General features: G+C 38.6%; 1 protein-coding gene across 1 annotated transcript in view; it reads right to left on the reverse strand.

The window, feature by feature from the left end:
• The window catches only part of ATE1 (arginyltransferase 1), a 79,203-nt gene that overhangs the window by 31,034 nt on the left and 22,396 nt on the right, over positions 1-25,773 (reverse strand). Inside the window, exons 8-9 of the mRNA XM_009881593.1 lie at positions 19,541-19,722; positions 14,929-15,028 (exon numbers count right to left, since the gene is read on the reverse strand). Coding sequence (XP_009879895.1) covers positions 14,929-15,028; positions 19,541-19,722 — 282 coding nt within the window. The remainder of the gene's footprint in view (positions 1-14,928; positions 15,029-19,540; positions 19,723-25,773) is intronic.

A 25,773-nucleotide genomic window follows, 5' to 3' on the forward strand; every position in this document is an offset into this window, starting at 1 on the left:
AAACAATCTTGCTTTGTTTGCCGGGAGAGGAGAATTTGTAAACAAGGGCGCTCCGTGCTTGGTCTCAGCAGGAGAGCATCCTCCTTCACCTGGGGACCATCTCAGCATGTGGAGCTCACAAACCACGCGTCTGGACCGAAGCCATTATTGATCTTACAGCAATAGCCTCAAAATGAGACCAAAATCTGTATTGCAAAAAAGCGTTAAGTTTTGTCACCATAGCGGAGACGGCACGTGGTCTCCAAAACTGGCATCACACCTCCCCCATGGCGCACACAAACATCGACTATAAAGAGCCAAAAACCCCAACGCTGCAGACAGCTGAATCCGAACTGCCACCATGGCTCGTACCGGTTTCCCTTCATCTTCTCAGCCTTAGGACTCGAAACTGAAAGACATGCTGTAGCTATATCAGTTGCCAGAAGAAATACTAAACTGGGAGGGCCCCAGAGTTTCTGGGCTTCGATGCACTTGAGTCCCTCTGGGATCATGCTAAATATAAGAAAGCGGGGAAACAATCCAAATATAGGAACACTAAACAAATGGAGGAATAAGACTTAGAAAATATGGCTAGATAGAAAGATGTATTGAATTTTTGTGAAGCTATTTTGCAGGGAATAATAACTGCCTGAGGACACAATACAGTAAAAATAATTACATCCTTTCAACACATTCTTTTTGACATTGACTTGTTTTCAAACTCCCTCCTTATGGCAATGAATTCTGCCTCCTTGATTATAAACAAAATATTAAACTTGTAATACTGGAATTCTTGTCAAGTAAATCCATTTTTATTATACAAAACTGAACAAAATGAAATTACAGTAGCAAATTCTGTAGCGGTAATTGTGCACGCAGCTTTTGCACCTATTAGCAATGTAAATGCACACGTGTGTGTTTGTGGCTCTGTAAAACCGCCCAACACTATTCTCGGAGTTGGTTAGAACAGATCCACTATTATGCTTTCATCTGAATTACCACCATTAAAAGGTACACAAATGTCTACTCGCGTGTTTAGGAAAACATACTGTTTAACGTCATGTATCCCCAAAGTCTTTGAGCTGAAACATCAACACTTCAGTTTTCTCTTACTGCCAGATGTTTGGAAACTTTTCTTTATAACCACCTTCACAGAGGAAGACGAGTTTGAAGGCAAATGGGCGGGAATCAGTAACTATACCATATGCTACGTTAAGTCCTCATCACACCAAAACCTGGTAATTGAAGGGTATATTAAGCATACATCCAAATATAGGATTAGGGGAGTATTAGTAGAACTGCACTTAAAAAAATCAAGCACTTTGATGACATTCTAACAGTTTATGTAATCCTCTCTTTTCAGAGTTAAAGTAATTAAAAATTGCCCAATCACCTCGCTTTATTTTAAAAACGATAAAGCTCCACATTGTATTCATGTGCACGTGTATCTTAAAACACGAAAGCAGTTTCATGCACTTCCATGCATTTTTAACACATTTCTAAAATGGAGAGCAAAGCAGAATAAACACTTGTATGCTTAGCATCCTATGCCAATAAGTACTGACCCAATAGTTTAACCCAGATCTACGCATCTAAAGGACAGTGGCCAAAAATGTTTCTAAATTTTTCTGCCCCCTGCTCAGCCTCGGTGGCATCTGAAGCTGTTTCGATGCCCAGCAGCTCGCGCTGGGCGCCGGAGGCTGTTGTGCTGACGAGGCTTGGCAGAAGCGTGGCACATTCCAACTCCACCACCACCCCCTGCAGAAGGTCTCCAGCTGCCCCTTTAGAGAAGTTTTCTGTTGATGTTGCACAGTCCCAGCAACCTGACGCAGCCCGGAGCCAGAGATTTGGCCGAAAACCCAGAAAAAGTTCATAAATCTCCAGGAAGGAACAATATCTGCAGTTTTAAGGGGCTCTCAGGAGAAGGTTCACACTCATTCTGGTTTGTTGTTGCTCTAAAGACATGCGACCACCACAGAGGCGAGAGGACTGAAGAAAGCCCATCTTACGCAGAACTTGGCTGGTAGCATACCAGTGATTTTAGATACTCCTGTGGCAGTTCGCAACTTATCCAACTTAATGGGTGTTGGCTTGAGGAATACTAGCATCTTTCTTCTTGGATCGTCACCCTAACTTCTTCCCACATCACAAGTAAAGGAGGCAAATGTGCTAACATTTAAAACTTCATCAGAAGGTGGGGCTGTTAGTACAGGCATTTAAAGACTAACAATTCGGTCTTCAATGCGATCAAGAAGACATTTAACATACAGAGTGTCTTTCCCACTCCCCACCGATAGGGACTAATTTTGTGCTTATAAATCCATTAAACCATCATCAGCAACAAACAGCAAAACAGACACAGTTCTGAAAAAGAAACCAATTTATCTTCTAAAATCAAGTTTCAGTCAGGGCTTACAAACTGAGCTTTATTAGAAGCACACAGCAATTTCTGAGCAATAATTTCGGCTGCACAGGTGCTGCCCGTTGGATCCTTTCTCAATGCCACACCTCATTTAGCAAAAATTGTGGTGGAACGGCCCCAAAGCCTCTCCCCACGGAGATCTGCCCACTTGATCTCCTGACACAGCATCCTCAGATTGCCCAAACTGAGAAGCAGGGGCAGAACTTGGGACGGGCTCTCTGGCTCTCAGACAGCACTACAGCTTTTTACGCAGTGTCCTTCACTGCCACTGCATGACATAAACGGCCGATGGAAAGAGTAGGAAGCCCCCCCCAAAAAATCTACTGTAGTATCTCTCCACCTTCCTCTCCTTCCCCCTGGACGGAAGATGACTAAAAAGAATTAATAGCAAGACACACAATGCCAACTGGTAAAAACTAAAATGGAAACCATGTGGAAAGAAAAAAAAAAAAAGGAAATTCATAAAATAAATCATGAATCAACCTTACTGACCATATTAGCACTAAGTAGCCCTTCAGAACACTAGCCTCAGTATCTTAAATAAACAAAAAACCCCACAGATCAGTGGAACAAAAAGCTCATCTTGTCTTCTGTCCATACATAAAACAACAGCACATTTGTGTTGGGATGAACAGAGAATTTGGTTCCTGTGTACTTTTGCTCCATGAACCCATTCTTCTTCAATTAGTTGACAATGGGGTCATTTTCATACCCTTTCTTTTTGTGATTCTAGCTCAGTGTTATTTGTGAAAACATTTTTATTCTGAACAAGAAAGGGGAAGGAAGCAAACTGTATAATATTCTATGAAAAAAGATTATCTATTCCCTTGAAATCTTTCTTGTAAGAATCCCCAAATTACGCTACACATCTAACACAGCAAATAACTGTTCAGTCACTCACTTTTTACTCCAAATAACAGCTTCAGTCACTCCTTTTAGAATAGTTCAGTTATTCAGTTGAAAACAACTGAACAAAATAAAGCTTTCGGCAGCAGTTAACACTCTCACACGGTAAGTGGTAACCTCAGGGCAGCCTCAGGAAATAGCAAGGGGGTTTTGGGTGGTTTTTTTTTTTCTTTCCATTTTTGCACTTATAAGACAGCAGTTCACCAAGTTCCCAGGTCTCGCTGGGCCTCCCCAATAAGGCAACCTTTGAAAGCCTTTGGGAACTGATTTTATTAGATTAAGAAAAAGCTTTAAATAAGCTGTAACAAAAATATTTCTCTTCTCCATTGAGCCTTCTGCTCAGGGCTCCGCTCTGTCCAATCTCCCAGAGCTCCAGTGCCCTCATGACAATCTCCGTGAAAACACAGCACCACCCAAGAGCCTGCCGAGCACCACTCACTCCCACCGCTGCCTCTAACAGCAGCTAAAGAGAGTATGGATTTGGGTTTAAATTATGTGCATCTGAATAATGTTGGCAGCTACCAAAGGGATAACGCAAAGTAAGCTCCTCCACTGCTAGCGATACAGCGATATGCTGCTGATGTGAAAACATCATTAATTACCGTCATCTGCAATCCAGCACTGGTGCGGCTTTGCTCTGGGTTTTGCTTATCCTTAATTTGTCACTTTCTGTGAGCTGCTGCGTCCAGCATGTACCATAATACTATAAATAATAATTTACTATAATAAGGAAGATAAAACTCATCCAGAAGATCTCCACAGGCACTGTACCGAACAACCATAACCCCCTCTATGTTTTGTCACCTTCCTTATTGCAATATTGTCTTCCTGAAAGAGAGAAAAATGCAACTTTTAACAGACACTTAGCTAAAGCAGAATTAAGAGCGGAGAGGTTCAAGAGCATATACGTGGGTGCTTTCCTAGTCACTTACTCACAAACCTTGACACTAAAAATAACTCGGCCTGAGTCCCAATTTAGCCCATTCTGAAAACTTCATACTCACACAATTCCCATTCTTTCTCCTCTCCACCCTTTCTCCTTGCCTCCAGAGTCTACCATCTTCTTTAGTACAATGAAGGCAATAACTCATTCGTATAGACAACTGGTAGAAGCTGACGTCAGCATTCGAGGGCCTTAGACAGAAGGCCTAATTTTAGACATTCTCCTCTAGGACAGAAATGCAGATGGGACGGTAGCCACCAGGTTTAGAAAGAAGGGTATTGCAAAAAAAAGAAATAACGTGTGTTTTTATGTGCATGATAGGTAGGACAAAATGTAATAGTCTATGTAATATCAACAGGAAGACTAATAAAGCACAAGAATATATAGGAATATAACCATCGACACACGGAGATGTGTATAACTTTACCAAAGGGGACTTTTGGCACACAGATGTCCAACGGGTCTTAAAAGTTAAGACAAATATAGTTGACCCTGCCTTGGAGTAAGGGGACGGACGACATAATCCCCCATGGCCTGGACAATCCTTTTCTTTGACCGCGCTATTCCCTGCTGGCTACAAATCCCTCCCCTCTATAGGAGTCTGGGACTCTCATTCCCAAACACCGATGCTGAACTTTTTGCAACGAGACTATTAGCAGCATTGCGTTTAACATCAGGATTGAGGACAAATAATAGACCCTCAATAATACACTTGCACTTGGAGACTCGGTACAGTCATCAGCTAAACAAACTCAGACCAAGAAAATAATCATTCAAAATAATGAATTGACGTCTAGATTAAATGTAACACTTCAGAGAAGTGTACCGTGATACCTCTGTAAAATTAACGAGGTCTTAGTAAAACCAGACCTCATTAAAGTATCTACCATTAAATCTTTCCTGGAAAACTGGAAAAAAAACATCTCTTGTGTCGATTAACTGACTTGTCAGCCAGCTCCTACTGTAAAGACCACAAGGTGAAATACGGCAGAGCCAGGAAAAGCAGGAGTTCCTGGCTTTCAGGCCAAATAAATTCCACTTGATAACGTTGCCTAATTAGAGCTAATATAATCAGCAAAATAGCAAAAATAAGAAAGAACACAGTAAGAGCAATCGGATTTGATGTTAAATGAGAGCTCCAATACTCCAAGTGTTGCCAGATTCCATAAATGTGGTGCACAGATAAAACTACCAAGCGTTTCGGTGACTTATACTTAAGTAACAGATTTTAAAGGCTGATTTTTCTCCAGGACATGAGAACTTTGATATTCTGCCCAACACTTGAAAACTGGCACAGGTATGAACAACTTCACACAGAGGCTATTTCAGGAAAAGCGAAGAGCATTATCTGCATAAACACGTTTTAACCTTTTTGCATCAAGGCAGTGTACCTGCATGCTCAAATTCACTCGCTTTTGGGAATACCCACAGTGAGGCAGGTAGACAGGCAAAATTCAGCAGCGAAAAATTTTAATTAGTGTTTGAGGACTATCCAAAAATGATTAAATCAACAAAAAATGAAGTGAAGCTGACAAACCAGCACTATATCAATCCGTTTGCTTGTTAGAAACTTTAAAAATACATGCAAACTTTAAAATTCCATGCATTCTTACGCTTACTGGCAAGGACTAATGGATTTATAGAACTATAATCGGAAAATTCTGAAACATGAGTTCTGACCTCATTCCTCAGATGAAGATGAAAAATTAAAGACACATGAATTGTGAAGTATATTATTCTCCCCTCCAAAAAAAGCTCCAACCAAACAAAACCCACACCTCTTTTGTCTACATATTTCACAGTTTACAGTTCTCACTTTAATCGCTAATGGTTGCTATGGAGTCCCCAAATAAGCCTTCAAATAAGATTTAGTACAAGTCAGCAATAAGCAGTGATTTTATGAGCATGCAGAGTCATGAATTAGACATGATAAACTTCTACCAGCTATTATCATTCAGAAGACGGCTTGCCACAGGTTTTCTAGCATCATCCTGAATAAATCTTTTTAGCAGCTCCTTTGGACAGAGACAGGCAAGTTACCTCTAATAACTCTGAAAACATCCACCGGTACAGAACTGGCCTACAATTCAACAAACCATACTTCTTATTCTTGTGCTTTTATGAAAGTGAGATTAAATTTTAGTTTCTTTACGCCTCACACTAATTAACAAAATCACATTTATTAAAGAAACACTATAGGGAAGCCGTTCCCTAAATTAACAGAATTCCTGTACCAATTAAAAGGTGTTGAACTTATCCCTGCTGATGTGCACACATAGGTAGTTAATACCATCTCTATCACATTTCTATGTTTATTCTTCAGAACACATGAATAGTGAATCATGAATATATACCTCTTTATGCACAAACACATCCTGTTGCATGCAGAACAAAAAATCTTTACTGGTAGATATTAAAATCATTAGTAGCATCAAAATTATCATCAAACTCAGTAAATTATCAATGTTCAAGTCCAATATTTAAATCACCTCATATTTGGAATTACTTAAAGACACGGTATATGACTTTGAACATTTGTCTGAAATAACCTAGATAGGAACTGGTTCTGTTGGGGATTTTCATTTGGTTGGTTTTGGGTAGAGGGACGTGTTTGGTTTTTTAAAGACTGCATGAAAATACTGTAACCTGATCCAAACCTCATACAGAAGACACCAAATGGAGCTTTAGGAGGGTCTACTCCTATTTAATAACATTTATTTCTCCAGTATAGAGAAGTAAAGCACAAACCCCCCCAAAGTTTACTTAATTTGAGGAAATTTGTTTTCTAATCAAAGACCCATCAAATAAAAAGTTACAGGTACACAGCTGAAACTGTAGAAAGGCCATGTCTCACGAATACAACTTCCCTCTGAAAATTACTTTCAGATACAATTTCTTCCAAGCTTGTACAACACACCCCAAAATTTCTGCTTCCGGACACATGTTTATTTTCTCAAGGAGTCGTACAGTAATAAGAAAGAGACTCGTTCACTTCAAGGTCAGCCGAGACCTAAGCAACAGACATTTCTTTCTGCCCTGATAAAAGTCTACAAACAATACAAACAGGCATAAACATACATATTATTTTCACTTCAGTTCTGCTACACTTCAGTCATCTTAAACCTCACATAAACAACTGAAAAGAAATCCACATTCCCAAAATTAGAAAAATAAAGCCCCAGGGACAGGTTCACATTTTTACCAAGGGAGTTCTAAATGACATAAAAATAAGTCCTGATTGCAAATATTTTAAAAGGAAAAATAAAGTTAAGAAAAAAGACATAGCTGGGACCTGTCTTTGTTTCTAGCAGAAAAATGGAATTCCAACTGGTTTTAGCACTGCAAATGCTGTGTGAAATTCAGCACAGCTTCAACACTTGCACCAAGGAAAAATTATAATAATTTACCAATTACAGATAGTATAAAATAGCAGCTTAGGACAAAAATAAAGAAGTAATTGCATTCACTATCTTTTACCTGCTATGAAAAAAACACAGAAGCTGATATTCTGCTTTTAATAATTATATATTCAGTGGAAATTCACTGTCAGCATTCAGTAACAGCTGTTGCTACCCAGAACTGAGCATCTCCATATTCCTGCTTTTTGATGCTTATCATGTAGCTTTCACAACCCAACTAGAAATGTCTTAAAGAAAAAAGGAAAGCAACCTAGAAAGTGGCCTCAAACACTTCATAAGATGCTGTTCAAAGTAAATAAGTAAATACTTTAAAATATTTATCAGTAGCAGTGCAACAAGAATTAAAGAACTAATAATTTTTCACCCATGGAATTTTTTATTCTGCCCCATATTCTCACAGTTGTTTATTCCAACATATTTAGTGCCATTTACTCAGTGTGGGCTCTAAGTAGTTAGTAGAGTCTTCCAGATGAGGAAAGGTGAAAGGAGAAAGCTTTTATGGAAGAAAGGAACAAAAGAAAACAATAAAAATTTAAAAAAAAATTAAAAAAGTGGGGGAGCAGCAAGCTATAAGGGACACTGCAATCCTGAATATAACATATGACTTAACAGATGAAAAAACAGACAGCCAACCTTCGAGTCAAAACACCGTTGATAAAATATATATGGAGAGATAAGAACTTTTTGTGCTAGTTACAACTTGAAGAATATTAAAGCAACTTGATTTTCAGAAGCATTTAACACACGTACATCGAGTCAATCATCCAAAATACTTTTGGAAGTCTTGGCCAGCCACTTTAAAAGACTTCTCAAAATCCCTTTGGGTTTGAATGCCAAAGCTCCAATACACTTCAGAGCAGTCTCTTTCTCTCCATCACTAACCCAAACCATCAGAAGGAACACATGGGGTAAGCGCAGAGCTCTGAAGAATGGGATGTTGAATTTTAGCTGCTGACGCTAATGTAGAGAAGGAGTATCTTGGCCAGTGGGGAAGTCTTCTGAAGAAATGGAAGGAAGATGGGAGGCAGTTAAAAATAATGCTAACAAGACATACAGAAAAACAAAAATTCCCCCCCCCTTCTGTAATTTATAATTTTCGGGGGGTTGTTGTTATTATTATTATTATTGCTGCTATTGTATGGTTTTGTCTGGTTATTATTTTGTTGTTTGTTTTTAACAGTCTTGCCAAAAAATCAAAACCACTCTGTTGCCAAAACTTTTACTGCTTTCATAGAGTAGATAATGGTTTTTCGACCCAGATATTTCAGTTCTTTATTACCAAATGGTACTGCAAGCAACAACTTGGCACTCCATAACAAGTACTGACTTTTCAGAACATTTAGCCGACTATTTATGACTTGATTATACAAAAAAAAGTTGTTTTGTACTAAATTGAATGCATATTTATTCCTATAAACTGACAAAATTAATCCTGAAAAAGCCACTAGTACAAGTGCTAATAGACTTGAGCAGAGCAAGTCCAGTCCCCCAAACTACTCTCAGCTTATCATCTTTTCCCATTATGCAGGTAAATAGTAATACCGGTGAGAAAAGCAGGCTGACAGCTGATAGCAACTTCAATCCATGCCGAATTAAAAGACCAAGGACAGAGGTATGAAAATGCCAACTCTCTTTGTGTGGAAGCAGTGACACATTTTGCAAAGCTGCCTGCTGCTTAGTGGCAGAACCAAAACGGTGTGTGCTTATAGCCCAGAAACCACAGAGCATCACCTTAAGTCATGTCACATTAAGGCTCTTTCCCTCACACGTTTCAGCTTACACAGCAAATCCAAGCTTATTGAAAAAGTTAACTAAATTCCACAGTCACAAAAGGCGAAAGAGTCAGGGCAAGCGAGGATGAGCCAGACCTTTGTGGGTCCCGTGGACGTGGAAGTCCAGGTTACCACTGGATGCACTTCACTGCCGCAGGAGGAGTAATGCTGAAATTCCTGAAAGCAGCCAAAGATATTGGCTCTCGAGTGCCATAAAATTCCAGGGGCACCGCTTACGACCACAGTCAGTCCGAGGTATTTAGTTAAAGAATGATTAATCACAGATGAATCAGCCTTTTGTTTCTTTTCTGACATTTCAGAACCCTTTCTAGTATTCCATCTATCTGAAGTCTGGCCATGCCTTGATACCGAAGGAGACTGACTGAAATAATTCCATTTACTTTGGCCTGCATACAAGTCTGGATAGAGATTTCAGTCAAAACACCTCTTCACATCATAGAATGGTCTTAAAACAGTACACAGAGATAACACAGCAAGAAGACATTAAATCTGCTACGCACTTCAAAGTCCGCTGATAGTTATTTACAAGCTTGACAGAGCGGCTTCAGGGAAAGATCGTTGACCAAAACAAGTAATGGTAAGTGCTCCAACTGCAGGATTTGCATGCAAATATTGACACTGAAAAAAATCTCAGAAGACCCACAACTCAGGAAACTCACATAGAAAACATCACCAAGAAATCCTTTCCAATACAAGAACCTAGAGGAGAACTTGATTTAAGGTCAACAGAGGTCTGAATAGCAAATGCACAGCAGCAAGTACGCTTACTATTTACACCAGAAGCACAAACCCAAAATCTATTTAGTGTCACCCACCACAAGACTCAAAATCAGTATTAAAAAACTGTAATGGAAAGAACAGAAAGGATCTCCGAGAGTTCAGTGGCGATTGGAGAATGTGAGTTTAGTAACATAGAGCCACAGGGTAAAATTTTTTACTTGGAAAGATGTGGGATAAAACAGACAGAATATCAGTTGAGGAAAAAAATCCAAGATCTTCTCAAGCATCTCTCCGATGTGGCTGTTCGCTAAAGGTCGTTCTTTTATTTCTGTAACTCCGTAAATATGCTTGTAAACAATTGTCTTTAACGGAAAAGCATTAACAAGTCGATATAGTATGTAAACATAAAAGCAAGCCTGAGACCAACATCAGCCCAAAGTAAAATACTTTCTTATACTTAAAATTTTATCACAGACTCCAAAAGGCATTAGGAAAAAGACTTTGCATCTTATGAGTCCTGGAAAATTTTCCAGGAGACTATTTTCCAACGTAAGAACTACCACATCTAACAGAGCCCAAAAAGTTTTACCGCAAGGTCATGAATTTCTTCAGAGAACCATTTTAATCTTGTATTACCCTGACCTACCCGGAAAAAATGGAACAAAGCCATTGCTTAAGGTTTTTCATAGCATTTTTCCATATTAACATAGTTAATAGGACTTCACAAATCCCTTTGTCTCAATTTAATGTAGATTTTATTTTACCCGTTCATAAATATTAACCCATACATGGGAACAAATCTAAGAGAAGCTGGGCACTAAAAAACAGCTTAATATTGCAATATTAATCTTAAGTCATTTCACCAATACTCCACCGTTTTAAAAAATCACATTGCAATCAAACACAGGCTGTTTGGGAACAAAAGGAAAGGGAAGGGAACAGTCAGTCAAAAGGGAGCAATATTTTTTAAAACTTCTGTAATTACATCTGACCCACGGGGTGGACTCATTAACCATTTCTCTTCCTGCCCAAAAATCCCAAATTCTCCAACTCTGTTACTGAGCCACAGGAATCCTGACTTGGGGATCCTCTTCCAGGACATTCAGGCCTCCAATCTTCCACACGATTACGCACTATTTATGCCCCAAATTGTACTATTCTCGGAAACAGAATACTCAGACGAAAAGATCCGGTAACATATTCTCTGCCAGTTCAGCCCCTGACCTCCTCAGCAGCAGCTAAAACCACTCAGCAGCTGCACGGCGCAGTTGTGCTGGGGGCAACTGGTGTGATGTTCTGGCCGTATCAGAAGGCGATTGCTCAAAGAAACTTTCTTGGATAAAGATATAGATATAATTTTAAGAAGTAGTGCACGAAAAGCGGAACAAGCATACTAGCAGCCTTATTAAAAAATAAATACTTCAACAAAATAGTCTATCAATGCCTTGGACCTCCTTAGAGCACACAACGTAACCAAGATGATCTGATGAAGGAGGGAGAGGCTGTTACTGTGCGTGGCCCAGTCACTGGTATATACGATCACCTATTACCAATCCTTTAAAAAAACCAATGTTTGTTACTTTACATCCACAAAGAAGTTGGAATCCAGAAGAAACTCTACAATTTGCACTCCAAGAAAGTATCCACGCAGAACAAGGCTTTAATGCTTGCCGTTGAATATCTATACCTCCAATCTAGGAGTTGTGTATCTGAAACCCAAATATCCAGCTGTGTCCTCTTGTGCACAACATTAATGCCTCAGTCTTGGATTGCAATACGAGTGCAACAGTTCATTGCACAGATCCCCAATTACTGCAACCACGTCTGGTACAGAGACTGAGTTTTACTCCGTGTAAAGCGGAACACTGTCAAACTCCTTAAACTGACATCATAAAGTCACTGTTCCTTATACATCCCAATTCATCGGCTCCCCCACCTCAACCAGCAGGAAGACAGACAGCTGGACAGAACAAACCAGTACCACTGTGTTTCTGTCAAAACTCAAATACAAACGTCAGCTTAGGCATTTTTGCTGCTCACAATCTGTGACTAGAGGAAGAAAATTTTCAAAGATTTCCAAAATCCTGTGACTTTACTGTAAATAAGTACAGCGTGCACATGTTCTTCAGAAGACACTGTTTATATAAAGAAGCGATGCTGCGCATAGCCTCCATTTCTAAACATCCTTGGACAAATAGTCTGCACAGAAAACTACAAGGAGAGGATAAAAACCAGTGGTTAGCTCTTCGCCTCCTTCCTCTTCTTTCCTTCATTTAATTTACTTACCTGACATCAGCCTACAGCCTGTCACTCTTCCACACTAATATCATTAAGGGCATGGAGCCTCTAACATCTCTATTAAACTGGAATAAAGCAAAGTTTTCAACATGTAATGCCTCTAAGTCAACCAGGCATTACTGAAATGACTTAATCGGTACATATCCACCCTACTCTACCACTACCAATCACTTCACAAGAACAGCAGCATTATCCAGACACATTTCAAAGCTCAGTTTTAAAACTTGTTTCTGTTGTATGATTTCAGTACGGGTAAAGTGGAACTACAGAATTAATATCAACCTGATTAATATCAACCTGATTTTCAACTGCATTACATTTGGCCACTTCTAAAACAAATACACACAGAAAAATAAAAACAAATAAAATAAAAAAAATAAAAAAATAAAAACAAACATAAAAATAATAAAATAAAAACCCTTGCAATTCATTCATTCAATTATTACTCTCCCCACACAGAGCATTACTTACCTGCTATTGTGTGTGTTCTAAATACAAATGTATAGGCTTTCTTCTTCTCCCCACTCCCTGCCCCAGTAATTCTCATACTGGGCCACACTTAATTACCTAAGCACATTGACACGTATAGGTTTCTGGAAGACTAAAATACATATTCTACCAAATCACAGTCATATCAGATAGTCATTAAGCCTAAGCAAAGGAAGAAAAGGAGCTTTTGTGAAGCAAAAAAAGAAAAAGTAATACTCCCACTACAATTCATTCGATTTCTATTATTTGAGAATGAAAACTAGAATCATCGTGAGAAGCTTATATTCCTGATGCAATCATTTTCAACTAACAACACAGGCCCAACAGAAGAGATACCACATTATAATAAATAATACAAATGTATAGTGGCTACTGATGTTAGCTCCCAGTCTTACAGCATTTAATCTTCATATTTTAACAGTTTGCTGGCTACTTTAATACATTGACTCATGTACAAGCTTTGTTTAAGTCATGTATACAAAGGTCACGTTTTTATTAACACTCACTACAAGAGCTGAACCCAAAGTGATATCATTCAGAACTGGGATGCTTTTTGCCATTATAGTCAGATTTATTTCTTTTCTTCGGTGCCTTAATAAAGGAAATGCATTCTTTGTACAAGTCTTGAACTATGTAGGTTGTAGAATAGAGAAGGGATGTTAAATTGCAATGTCTCAACATGAACAAATCATCCCAAACTTTTAAATATTTCCAAAGAGTAGAGCAAGTAATCAGAACCTATGGTCCAAGTGCTGATGTGATAGCCTTTAAGATGATTTAGATGACAGAGGAAGTGTTTTCCAACTCATCCATTTGCTTACCTCAAACTTAACATTCTCTTTGTTTGGCCAGCAGGTGCAGATGATAAACTCAAGTTGACAAAGGAAGGGGGGGGAAAGACAAACATCTTCTAGCAAAAGGAGTGAGGGATTTTTATTTGTTATTTTCAGAAGACTGAATCATCGTGGTCACCTGTAGCGTAAGCCACCATAAAACTGAAATGGTTTTTCCTTCACAACCATCACTTCAATAGGCCTCACAGTTTTTTGGCTATTTGAAAACTAGCTGAAAACACTGCGGATTTTTAGCAGACTTTGAGGAAGAAAAAAAGAAAACACTGCACCTCTTACTCTACATTTCATGAGCTTTTTATCTTTCCACATTATTAACAGATGCATACACGTACATACACATTACACATAACAGGTTATGTGTAAATGTTCAGCAAATTTCTATCAATGTTCAATACTCTGAAATTGTACCATAATATTCAAAAAGCAATGATGCTTTTACAAAGAAAAGATACCCCGTTCACGAGATCTAAGAAACAGAGAAGAGACACCCTTAGGCACCCGAGTCTAAACAAAGTTGAAGCTAACAGGGTTTACAAAGGAGGTTTGGTGACAGATTGGTTATTCTAAATGTTCTGTGGATTCTCCTCACGCTTTCTTGAAAAATCTGCTACCTGGCTCAAAATTGCTGCTAACCTGGCTTCTCACTGGTTTGATTGGCAGAGCAAGTCTCCTTTCTCTAACAAAAAACAAAGAGGAAAAACCCAAGTACAGCCAAGACCACAAGGCATGTTATCACTGCCTACAGTCACTAAGCAACAGTTCCACAAATATGCAAACCTAAAAAAGGGAGAATTTTAGTCTATTGGAAGACATACTGTAAACATGAGATAGTCAGGTAACCAAATGACAAACTATTATCTGACAGCTTTGAAAACCTCTCCATGTGAACTGCTTTTAAGCCAACTTGTAATAAATACCACATGCAGCTAAATTTAAAAAAAAAAAGTTCCTAAGCCAAGTTAAATAGTAACCAATGTTCAAATTTAACCATATAAAGTCTACATTAAAAACCAAAATGACAATTACAAAATATTATATTACTATGAACACTGTCAAATGCTTTGAATAATAGTACACTAAGGAAATAAGTAAAAACACACTTTACCTTGTATCTCATTTTGGGGCACGAATGAATGTAGAAACCCATATAATAAAAACAGAGATCGGGAGCTTTTTCATGAAGTTGCCTAGTAAAAGCAATTTCCCTGTGAAAGGAAAGAAGAGACTAATTACTTTTGAATACAATTCTTGCATTCATTTTACCTCCTCCTATTGAAATATTTTACAGCTACCTGGCTCTTGACCTATTTAAAGGACTAGACTTCTATCAAATAAAAAAACCAAGACAAAAAACTCAAAACCGATGCTTAAAAAAACCCCAAAGACAATAAACTGAAAATTAATGCTTAAAAACAAACAAATCACCATAATGCAAAACACCATGTCCTGCCAATTGACTGACTTGAAATTCAAATAAAAGTGACTAAAAGCCTCTATTTAACAGGTTTCTTGTTAATATTCATGCACATTGGAATTCTACAGAAATCTGGCCCCGCTGCTGTACACAGACTGGCTAACGTGGCTCAGGAAGACAGCAGAGTATTTTTTTAAAAAGCAAGATTCAAGGATAAGCCTCTTCTTTGTTCTCTTATTTGCATTCTAGCAATTTGCATGTAAAAATATCCATCTTTATGCAACGGAAGGTATTTTTCATCTACCCCATGTTTGTTTGTATGATTTTCTCATTTATTCTGAAAGAGATGTGTAAATGGATTCCAAAATAACTTTGCTTTTTATTTTACCGGCACAAGTATTATTACAAAGATCCTGACAGTGTTTCCATTATAATGCTGATTTTTTTCACAGCATTTGTAACTTTGTAGTTCACATTATTACCAAGTTTGATAAAATATGGATGTTGGTTCCTACTTTCAGTGTCGAAGGGATAAGAGCACGTGCATATATAGGAAGCATGTACAAATACTGATTTTTTTTTTATATATATATTAAGTTAGTAATGAAGATGTTTAAACACACTGAAAAGCTAACATTTCAGTTGCATGTAGTTTGCCGAGACCATCATGGGTCCATGAGAACTCTGTACCAATATACATACTATTCCAAGAAGAGTATGTATAGAAATAAGTTCATATCTGAAAGTCCAGGTCAATACAACAGATTCCAGAAGTGAGATTTATGTACTCCCAAAAATCTACAAACATGCACTTCATATATATAATCTTTAAGACATGGCATGAAGTTAAACAACCTGACTGTTTCACGCAGATTATCCTGGATCTAATTAAACAAATACCTTTCTGCAATTCAAAAAGCTGGAACACTACAGGGGAAAAAACATTATCTTTGCATTTCAAAATCTGTTAAACACTACAAAGTGAACAGAAAGTGAAGTAAATAGACCATAGTGTAATGAGGCAAAAACTGGGCAGCAGCAGCCTTACCACGGGCAGCAAAGCTTCGTTCAAGCAAATTAGCGCATGTGATACCAAAGCTACCTTGCTTAGAACTACTGCCAGTGTCTTCGCGTGTACTCCAGCGATACGCCCTAGAGAAGGACCCTTAACTCCAGTTCTTGCTCTATCTTTCATTTATCTACTCAGCCAACCCCACTCCAGGCAAAGTTTTACTGGGGGGATGCTAAAGCATCCCTCTCTGTCCTCTCTCCAGGAGTCCAGGCTGTGATCCAACACAAGAGAATCCTCCAACTCCATAATTTTAAACAAAGAGCAGCAATCGGGTGTCACCGTAATGCATAATTCACATCTACCGGCATTCATTCTGCCTCAATCCCTACGGAAAAGGGACTACAAACTTGCAATTATCTTTTTGTAAATCTTTCAGCTATGGTACATAGCTAAAGAGTTATAATGGTTGTTAGGGCTTGGCAAGAGCAGTCAACTAGTGAGGAGGACATTTCAGTGCTACATAACCCAATTCCAAAAGAAGGTCAAGTACTTGTCCTCTTACAAAACGCAGATTATGAATACTATGCTTGTCTAGAATTCATGGTTTTAGGTAGTAGGGGGAAGGTTTAACTTTTTCCTGCAAATAAGAATAAGAATCACTCAATATTTCTCTAAGATTATTTTTTTTCCCTTTGGTAAGACTGGTATTTCACAAGTAGCTTCTTCTCCCCTCATTCTTTACTTACATGCCTACATATTTCAAATGATCTTCAAATCCCATCCTTTCTACGACTCAGCAGCAGAAATTCTCAAAGTAGCATGAAGTGGAAGTGACAGCACTGCAATGCAGTTTAACCTCCTCGGAGTAAAATTGGCAACAGCTTTGAAGGTATCGGATTCCTTTGCAACTTCCTAAATCCTCCCTAAGTCTCAAGTTTTTTCTCCCTTTTGAAAGAAGAGGTTGGCTCCCTCTAAGACTGTTGGGAACTCCTTTTTATTGCCCTTAAATGCTGCAGAATTTATAAGCTGCTTTTTCACTAGTTGAGCCACGCGGGCATGTTGCACCGAAAAAGTTAAATTTATTATGTAGAAAATTTAAAATCATTTCAAGAATTCATAAGCATGGATTATGTCAGTCTATTATTACATAACGTAATGTGATATGTACAAATACTAAAAAACAACTTGTAGGACTTAGTATTTTAAGGTATATGCTCACCTCACATGGAAAAAAAGTAATAATCAGTCTAATTTCAAGTATCTAGCATATGTAATAAAAAACTTCCAAAAATCTAGACCACTAGTAGACATTTGTTAATTCTGATTAATTTTACAAAATCGCCAGTGCCACTGAATGCCTCAGAAAAATGACAATTCTGACTCTTTTAGACATAGACCACTGGAGATGCTACAGCAACAGCTCCGTTAATCCTTATGACAACTTTGAATTTAGCCCTGATTTGCACTGGAATTGGACCAGATGACATCCAGAGGTCCCTTCTGACCTACACTCTGCTACGACTCTACAGTTTCTCCTTCATAAAGAACCATTCTAGAACAAGGCGGGGAGAATCAACAGAAAGGTAATGTTATCAGCTCTTATTAAAGGTGACATACTTGGAGAAATTGCACTTTAGGACTTAACTGATCTACAAGCTTACCAGACGTGGGAGGAGGTCCTGCTCACTCACTCCCTAGCCATTCTCAGCTGCACGTTGTGGCTCCGTCGCAATGCTTGCACCAACGCTGGTGTTAACAGGTTCACAACTGAGCCAACTCACCTCACTAACCAGGCTGCCAAAGCAAAAAGTCTTCTGCTCGGTAAATTAAACTGACTAGATATACGGTTGCTAGAAGCCCAGCATAGAGCAGAGATGGAGAGGAGTGACTGCGGCACCTCATTTCAGCAGCACTAAACCAGTAGACTGATGTCATCAACTTAGTAGTGAACTTCGTGGCAAAAACTCTTTGACATATGCATTTGAACAACTCACGTAAAGATTATTCAGAAATCACAAAATTCACCACTACAAAGGGAAGAATACACCCAAAAAGATAGGGGGAAAAAAAAGATTTTTAGGTAATCGAAAGATCCTAATCAAAATCTAAACAAACTATGTGATTAGACTTCTGAGAGATTAATTGCACATGGTTTATTAGTTATCGCAAAAGTATACGAAGTAACTGTGATAGGAAGAGGTTTCCTAAAAATAGTGTTTGTGCTTTACATCTTTCCAAAGTCATGTCATATTTACCCACCCTGGTGGGTAACACTAAACAATAGGTAAGAAACTCCACCTATAGAGAAGATGCCTCTGACCAGGATGCCTTGGAGAAAGAAGAAAGCTGGACCTCACAAGTCTAGCGCTTCTTTCATACCTGAAAAAAAACAAATCCCAACAGGTAAAGACTTTTGCTACAACTTCTCAGACCTAGCGAAACTTGAAAATAGACATGTCTGGCACGGAGTTCAATCCCAGTTGCTTTGTGAGAACCTCACTAGGAACACCATGTGTCTGCGACCAGCTTACTTCATGTAAACAGGGAAGCAAAGCAGCTAAGAAAAAAACTGAGATGCACAAATTATTTCCACTCATTTCGGGGTTTTTTTTCCCCTTACAATAAAAATGGAATAATAAAATTGCTTACAGAAGAAAAACAGTAACTTGCAATTTAGCATACAAGTCTTATTCACAGTGAAAAGCATTACTCACTATTTCTACTGTTATGCAAGACTAGCTTGATAGTTAATTTAAGGCTTTAAAATTCGTAGGATTACTCTCTACATCAAGCTTTCTAAAGACAAAGATAATGAGATTAACATACCTGGAAAATGTACTTAGTGCTAGTACAGCAGGAGACTACTAATTCAGAAGACAACAGTTTTTAGGTACTTGATTATTTATGATCTCAGTGAGCATAAAACTATAAAAGTGATTAATTTCATTTGGTGACTGGGCGAAGAAAGGGGTCAAAGGAAGCATTATTTCTGTGCGCAATACTAAATTACTTTCAGGGGCAATAAAAACTAGGTATTTAATTTCTGAGTGGTTTTTTTTAATCTTTAAAAGTATTTGGCTAACTAGAAAGATACATCCCTATTCAAGGATGACAATTAAAAACTTTTTTGGAATGCAACCAACCGGAGAGAATTTAAACAAAAAACCCCAAATACTTTGCTAGGTATAGTGTTACCAGTATATGTTTAGACTAGAAATAAAAACTTAAGTTTAGGAACAAGTATCGGCTCTTACTATTACATCTAACTAGGTAACAAAAATGTCCGCTTACCGTAATGCAGAGTAGACTCCCAAAGATAAAAAAGAATAGTCTGGATCGTAGTACAGATAGACAGAGGACACACAGTAGGGCAGGATATCAATTACACCGACAGCAATTATCTTCCCATCCAACCAATACTGCTGGTGGAAAGAACCATAGCCACATTCGGGTCCGTTGGGTGCGTTCTCTGCCTAAGCAAAACCAAAAGAGGGATGTAACTGCCTGACAGGTAGACTTCCAGTATAAAAACAAATTTTAGAAACCATTTTAACAGAAAAGTAAATACTGTGAGAAATTACTCCTGCTATCCATGGAGAGAAAAAGGAAAAAAGGAATTTGAAAAACAGGGAAAGCAACGTTAGTTCACTGTATCATTTGTGACCTTTGCCCTACTCATGATCGGTAAACTCTACGTATCACACATCCCAAACCCGAATCTGCAAACAGCCTCTGCCATTTGCCATTTATAGTACTGACATGATAAAACAACAAAGTGATTCATCAAGCTATTAATGCGTTCTTACACGCAGACAAATTCTGCAGATACTCTTTCCTTTGACCTACATACTCTTCCAACAAGAGATGAAGCCTAAAGGCAGGAAGGTGAAATGCAGACAGTTCACCGTGCTGGTGCTTCCCAAAGCTGGCTGGGACTGCCCAGTGCCTCCAACACCTTCTGCCACAGCAAGGACCCTGCTGTTCCTCTCCCCTGTGCCCCCAAGCACTGGAAGCACTTTGGCCACAGAAATTCAGTTTCTCAGAGCGGCCATTAAAGTTTCTTGAGAAGAACATTTTATAAAAAGAACCGAACAGCTTACTCCTCATGTGAGGTTTACTCTTTATGACCAACAAAACGCCTTTTATCTAAGAACCTGAAACTCTGCGTTGCAACAAAATCTGTGGGACTTCTTTGTCCGCCCACATCAGAGTATCTTCTGCAAAACCACTAAGGAACTCACTATTCTTGTGCGCTGCGGTTTTGGATGTGCAGTGAAGTATGCCTCCGGACAGGGTAAAGCACCTAGAGCCAGGAACTGATGCTTCAAATTAAGAAGAAAATGATCTCCTCATTTAAACTGTATTACACAACCAACTTTGGCATGCCATTTTCTCCCACGTCAAGTTTACTTTAATCCTGAATTCCACTGTGCTCAACTTAATTATCCATCTAGTCATGTTTTTCACTGCATTGCCAGATCTTCAGAAAGCCGCTTCTCACTCAATAAATCTGACAATATTGCCTACTATTACCAACTGTTTTGCATTACAACAACAGAAGGTGGGTTTAATCAAGTATTTTGATACAGTAGCGCAGACTGAAGAGATGATGGGCAGTAGAAGTTATTCTAATTGGTACCACATGTGTCAAAAGAAAGCAATCACGTGAACAAAAATCATTTCAACTGACTTACCCAACCAATAAGTCCCAAAATAAAGGCTATATATTAAAACGTTTGCATTTTCATACGGTTATATAGCACAAAACTAGTTATGGAGCTACAGATACCGTAAAAGTGAAATGATCAAACATTTGAGAGCTCAATCTGCAGTATACGAGGGTATTAGACCCGGATACCAGCATATTAAACTGGGTTTCTCGTCATTCAGGTAAAGCTGCCGTATTCAACAGTTATGGTTTCATACAATATCCTCAACTTTTCAGCAGAGCCAAACGAAATCACATGTCAGCAGTAAAACATTTAAGCTGGGACACAGTCAAGTAAGAGATTTTCTCTAAGGGATTTCTCAGCGCAGGTTGAGGTCTCCTCTCAGCTACCAAGCTGCAGAAAAACCGAAACTTCTCCTGCAGGCCACGGGGAAATGCCAGAGACTTGCTTAAGTTTCAGTTAAAAAAGATTTTCTTTCTTCGTCAAAAACTCATCATATGCGATTTAATGAATGTTAAACAAATGCTCTGTCTGTGTGACCCCAAACCTCCAAATGGCATTGCATGGGTTCAGTCACCAGACCTCTGCAAACTGAAGTATTAGCATCAATTAAGAACTTCTACTAAAGTATAAACTACAGTTATTTCTCTAATGCAATTACAACGAAATGTCATGAGTATAAAAGAGGCTATGTTCTGTAACAAATATAACAAGCACAGCACTGATTTCAGGCAAAATGTTCAAGGATCTCCATTACATAAAGCAAATAACATTTTTAAAAAGAGTAACATTTCCCTCCTCCTTGAAAAGTTTTCATACAATGTAATCCTTTGTAATGCTGTAAGTATGTTTTCTCCGACTACTCAATGAATACTTGGCTCCTTTAACTTTAGTTCTCATGCACCATCCAGGTAATTTGATGTGAAACAGGACTAGAATATGAAACGTTTTCCTGAAGCAGGTTATACCATTTCACACTACTGCCATGTCCACCTGGGACCGTGTTTGTCAAAGGTGATGTAAAATATACCAGTGACATCAGGCGAGCAAGCCCCCCCAGAGAGAGCTCACCTTATCTACCCAAAATAATACACACTAGCCCTGGAATCAGTACAGAGGTACCAACCTATTTAAAATTAACAACTTCTACTCAAACTTCAATACAATGAATTATCGTAATTGGATGCTATTGAAACAATAAAAAAAAAGAACTAAATCCAGGACAAAGATTAAAACAAATCTCTTTCTCGCTGGTGTTGCAAAGAAAAATACAATATATTCCACTGCATGTTAATTCTACCTGTCTTCATATTCTCCTAGCTAATGAGTCCGAGAACAGATTTGACTGCTCATATTTTATAACGCATTATTAAAACTTAAATATTTAATAGCAAATGGTATTACATATTGCCCCAATTAGTACACCTTAAATGTAGTAACTGCGCAACGATGGTGAGACTACTCAATTTTCTTCAAAGCACAGTGGTCTTTCTCTTTCCTTTTAAGAGATGTTTTACTACTTCTTTATTATTATTATTATTATTGTGGAAATTGCACTTGTTAACCCACATGCCAAACCAGTGTGCAACTGCAAAAGGCACTGCATACTCATCAACCAAAAATGGGTCCTAACCATACCAACTCCATGATTATTTTTCTCTGGAAGGTTTCATGAAATTTCCTATTCTGAACTTTTCCATTTTACCCTCTGCTGTGGATGGAGGGAGGAGGACGATATGAAATCCATGCTAGGATAGGGGAGGGAAAAAAAAAAAAAAAAAAAAGCCAGGAAACCCTTGACTTCTACACTCCAGTGGAAATTATTTGCCGAAGAAGTGAAGTGATTAATTCCAGCAGTTCCTTTCCCAAAGGCGCGCACACACACACAGCCTACCATATGGTAGATTTCTATCTCTTGGTTAGCAACATATTTCCTTTTCACTACTACGTCCTCCTTTCATTAGGGATTAGTGGAGATGCTGTGAAAGCAGCCTACAAATATAGGCTGTGTCAGCAGAGAGGTAGCACTGCATGTTTTCATTAAAAAAAAGCCAGCAATGCACCCTTGCAGCAAAAAAGGCCAACGGCATCCTGGGCTGCACCAGGCAGAGTGCTGCCAGTGGGTGGAGGGAGGCGAGTTTTCCTCTCTGCTCAGCACCAGTGAGGCTGCACCAGCAGCACTGGTTCCAGTGCTGGGCTCCCCAGTACAAGAAATATAAGGACTTACTGGGGGAAGTCCATAAGGACCATAAAAACGGTTAAGGAGCTGAGCATCTGAGGTGTAAGGAGAACTTGAGGAAGCTGGGACTCTTCAGCCTGGAGAAGAGACGATGCGCAGGGAGGTTTTATCAGTATGTAGAAATACCTGAAGGGAGGGAATGAAGATAAGGGAGCCAGATTCTTCTCAGTAGTTACCACTGACAGGACAAAAGGCAACAAATGCAAATTACAATACATGAAATTCAATCCGAACAGAAGGAAACAGGTTTTAACTGAGGAAGTGGTCAAAAAATGGCCAAGGCTGGCCAGAGAACCTGTAGAGTCTCCATCCTTGGAGACAGTCAAAACCCCTGGTCCTACACAGACCCGCTCTAGCCGGCCCTGCTCGAGCAGGGGGGTTGGACTGGGTGAGCTCAAGAGGTCCCTTCCAACCTGAGCAATTGTGTGATTCCATATCAAAACAAAGTAAATCAACTCACTGCATCAAAATGTGAGACCCTGTCTACAGAGCTAACTTCTGTACCCTATTGGAGAAGTATAGTATTTGAGCAATACTGTCAACTATTTAATCAGGACAGTGATAGTAAGGTTAAAATCCTAACACGATTAGTGAAGCTGTGAAGGTACCAGGGACTTCAACAGCAAGACAAGCAAGGGTACCACCATGTAGACATCATGGCAATGTCTACAGCACTGTAAAAAAAAAAAAAAAAAAAAAAAAAAGAGCAGTTTGCCAAGATCTCTAAATGAAATACATTTTGATTTAGTCCTGAGCAGTGCATCAGATATGACTGATCATGACAGAAGGTGATCCTTGCACTTACAGACCTATAACCATATCATTTGTTATTACATCTCCTAAAAATTAACACATATCGATAAAATAAAGTGGGGCAGAAGCTAACATGCTTTTCAAAGAGCAAAGATCTAGAGTCACAAACACCTTTCAGTTCTTCAGGATTCAAAAGCACCTCAATACAGACAAAAGCAAACAAAGTGAGAACAAATGATCATTTACATAACAGAAAGCAGCCCACTTTCCATCGTGATGGCCCTATTCTGTTCTCCATACTGGTATGAGAATCACTGAAGATGAACAATGTTGCAGCAAACTGAGCTAATAATTTAAACGTATTCAGGATAGTTAAACAAGAGCTGAGTGTAAACAACTACAGAAAGATCTCATAATACCAAGTGATAAAAAAAGGCAGAGGAAATATCAAATGTTCATAAATGCATGGGGAAAAAAATATTGCTATATACATACCTAAAACAATGGGTATAAATTGGCAATTCACTGAAAAAGATGCTTTTGAGAGCAGTTTTATGAAATCATTGGTTTAATGCTTAGCATCAGTCAAAATGGAAAAAGACTAAAGAGCAATTAGAGAAGGATTTGAAAACAAAACAAACAAACAAAAAAAAATCATCATTTGACTGGGTAATGCCATGGCAGATCTGAGTGCTGAGGCTCGTTCCAAGATGACACGGAATAAAGGACAAACGCAGAGATGACTATTAATGTTGCCGATACAACTCCCCTAACTCTCTGAGCACCAAAACCTGGGAATCCACCCGGAGCAGTTCAGATTTCACTTGTGCCCTTCTTCTGTAAGCACTCTCACTTTGGCAGCAACACAGTACCAGGTGAAGACTCCTCCATGCAGTTCTCCTACAGTGAACCATGGTACCCGTACCTCTCCAAACGAGGTAGTATTGCATATGTGAAGTGATAAAACAGCAAATACTTAAATGTAGCTTGTAAGACGAAAGGATGAATAAAAAACCCCAGACAGTTCTCTCTACGTTACCCTGTTTACTGCTAGAAAATTGCCTAGTTTTCTGCTACTACAGACTGTATCATTTTTTGAACTATTCATCTTTTGTGCCAGAGCCCATAGCCAAAACTGAAACTAAACAGAATAATAAAAGGAGTAAATAAAAAAGACAGGAAGAGTTTGAGTGTTCATACTATTTGCAGCTAATAACAACATTAAAAATTCAAAAAATTACAAATTGAAATCATGTAAAGTTTAAACTTGATTTTAAATTATTTTTCTTCAAAAGAGTAAACAGACTACATAGTACCAGATTTGCTTGTGGCATCTGTTTCAGAATAAAGAATTTCAAGAATCCCTTGGCCTCTGATATACAACCCCTTTTATTTAACTTCATCTAATTGAAGACATCTGTAGTGGTGCCACACAAAATTTAATTCAAGCTTCAAAATGTCAATAAAAAGTGTCTGTAAGAAACAATACTGGTATAAACCTGGCAGGGAAGTGTGCATCAACATCTACGTAGCCATACAAAATTAAGAATATAATGGCAGTCTGCTGCCTGAGTTGACGAGGTGATAAAAGCCCTTTTCCTATAAAGTCTAATGAGCTCTATTACTCTTCAGCTTTCAGGAATGTAAAGGCCAGTGGACTCAGCAGAGAAAAGAAACAAACTCTCCACACATGGATTCATTCAAAGTGCGACATATCGAATTACCAGCGTAATTACTATAACCTGACAATTTCATTACAGTCACGCGGTACTTAACTCTTTAAGACTAACAAGAAAGACAGTGCAAGAAATCCGCAGCAGTTTGCTTACTTGAAATGAACCGACAGCATCTCTCCTAAACTT

Source organism: Charadrius vociferus, unplaced genomic scaffold (assembly GCF_000708025.1).
Source record: "Charadrius vociferus isolate BGI_N301 unplaced genomic scaffold, ASM70802v2 scaffold282, whole genome shotgun sequence".
NCBI lineage: Eukaryota > Metazoa > Chordata > Aves > Charadriiformes > Charadriidae > Charadrius > Charadrius vociferus.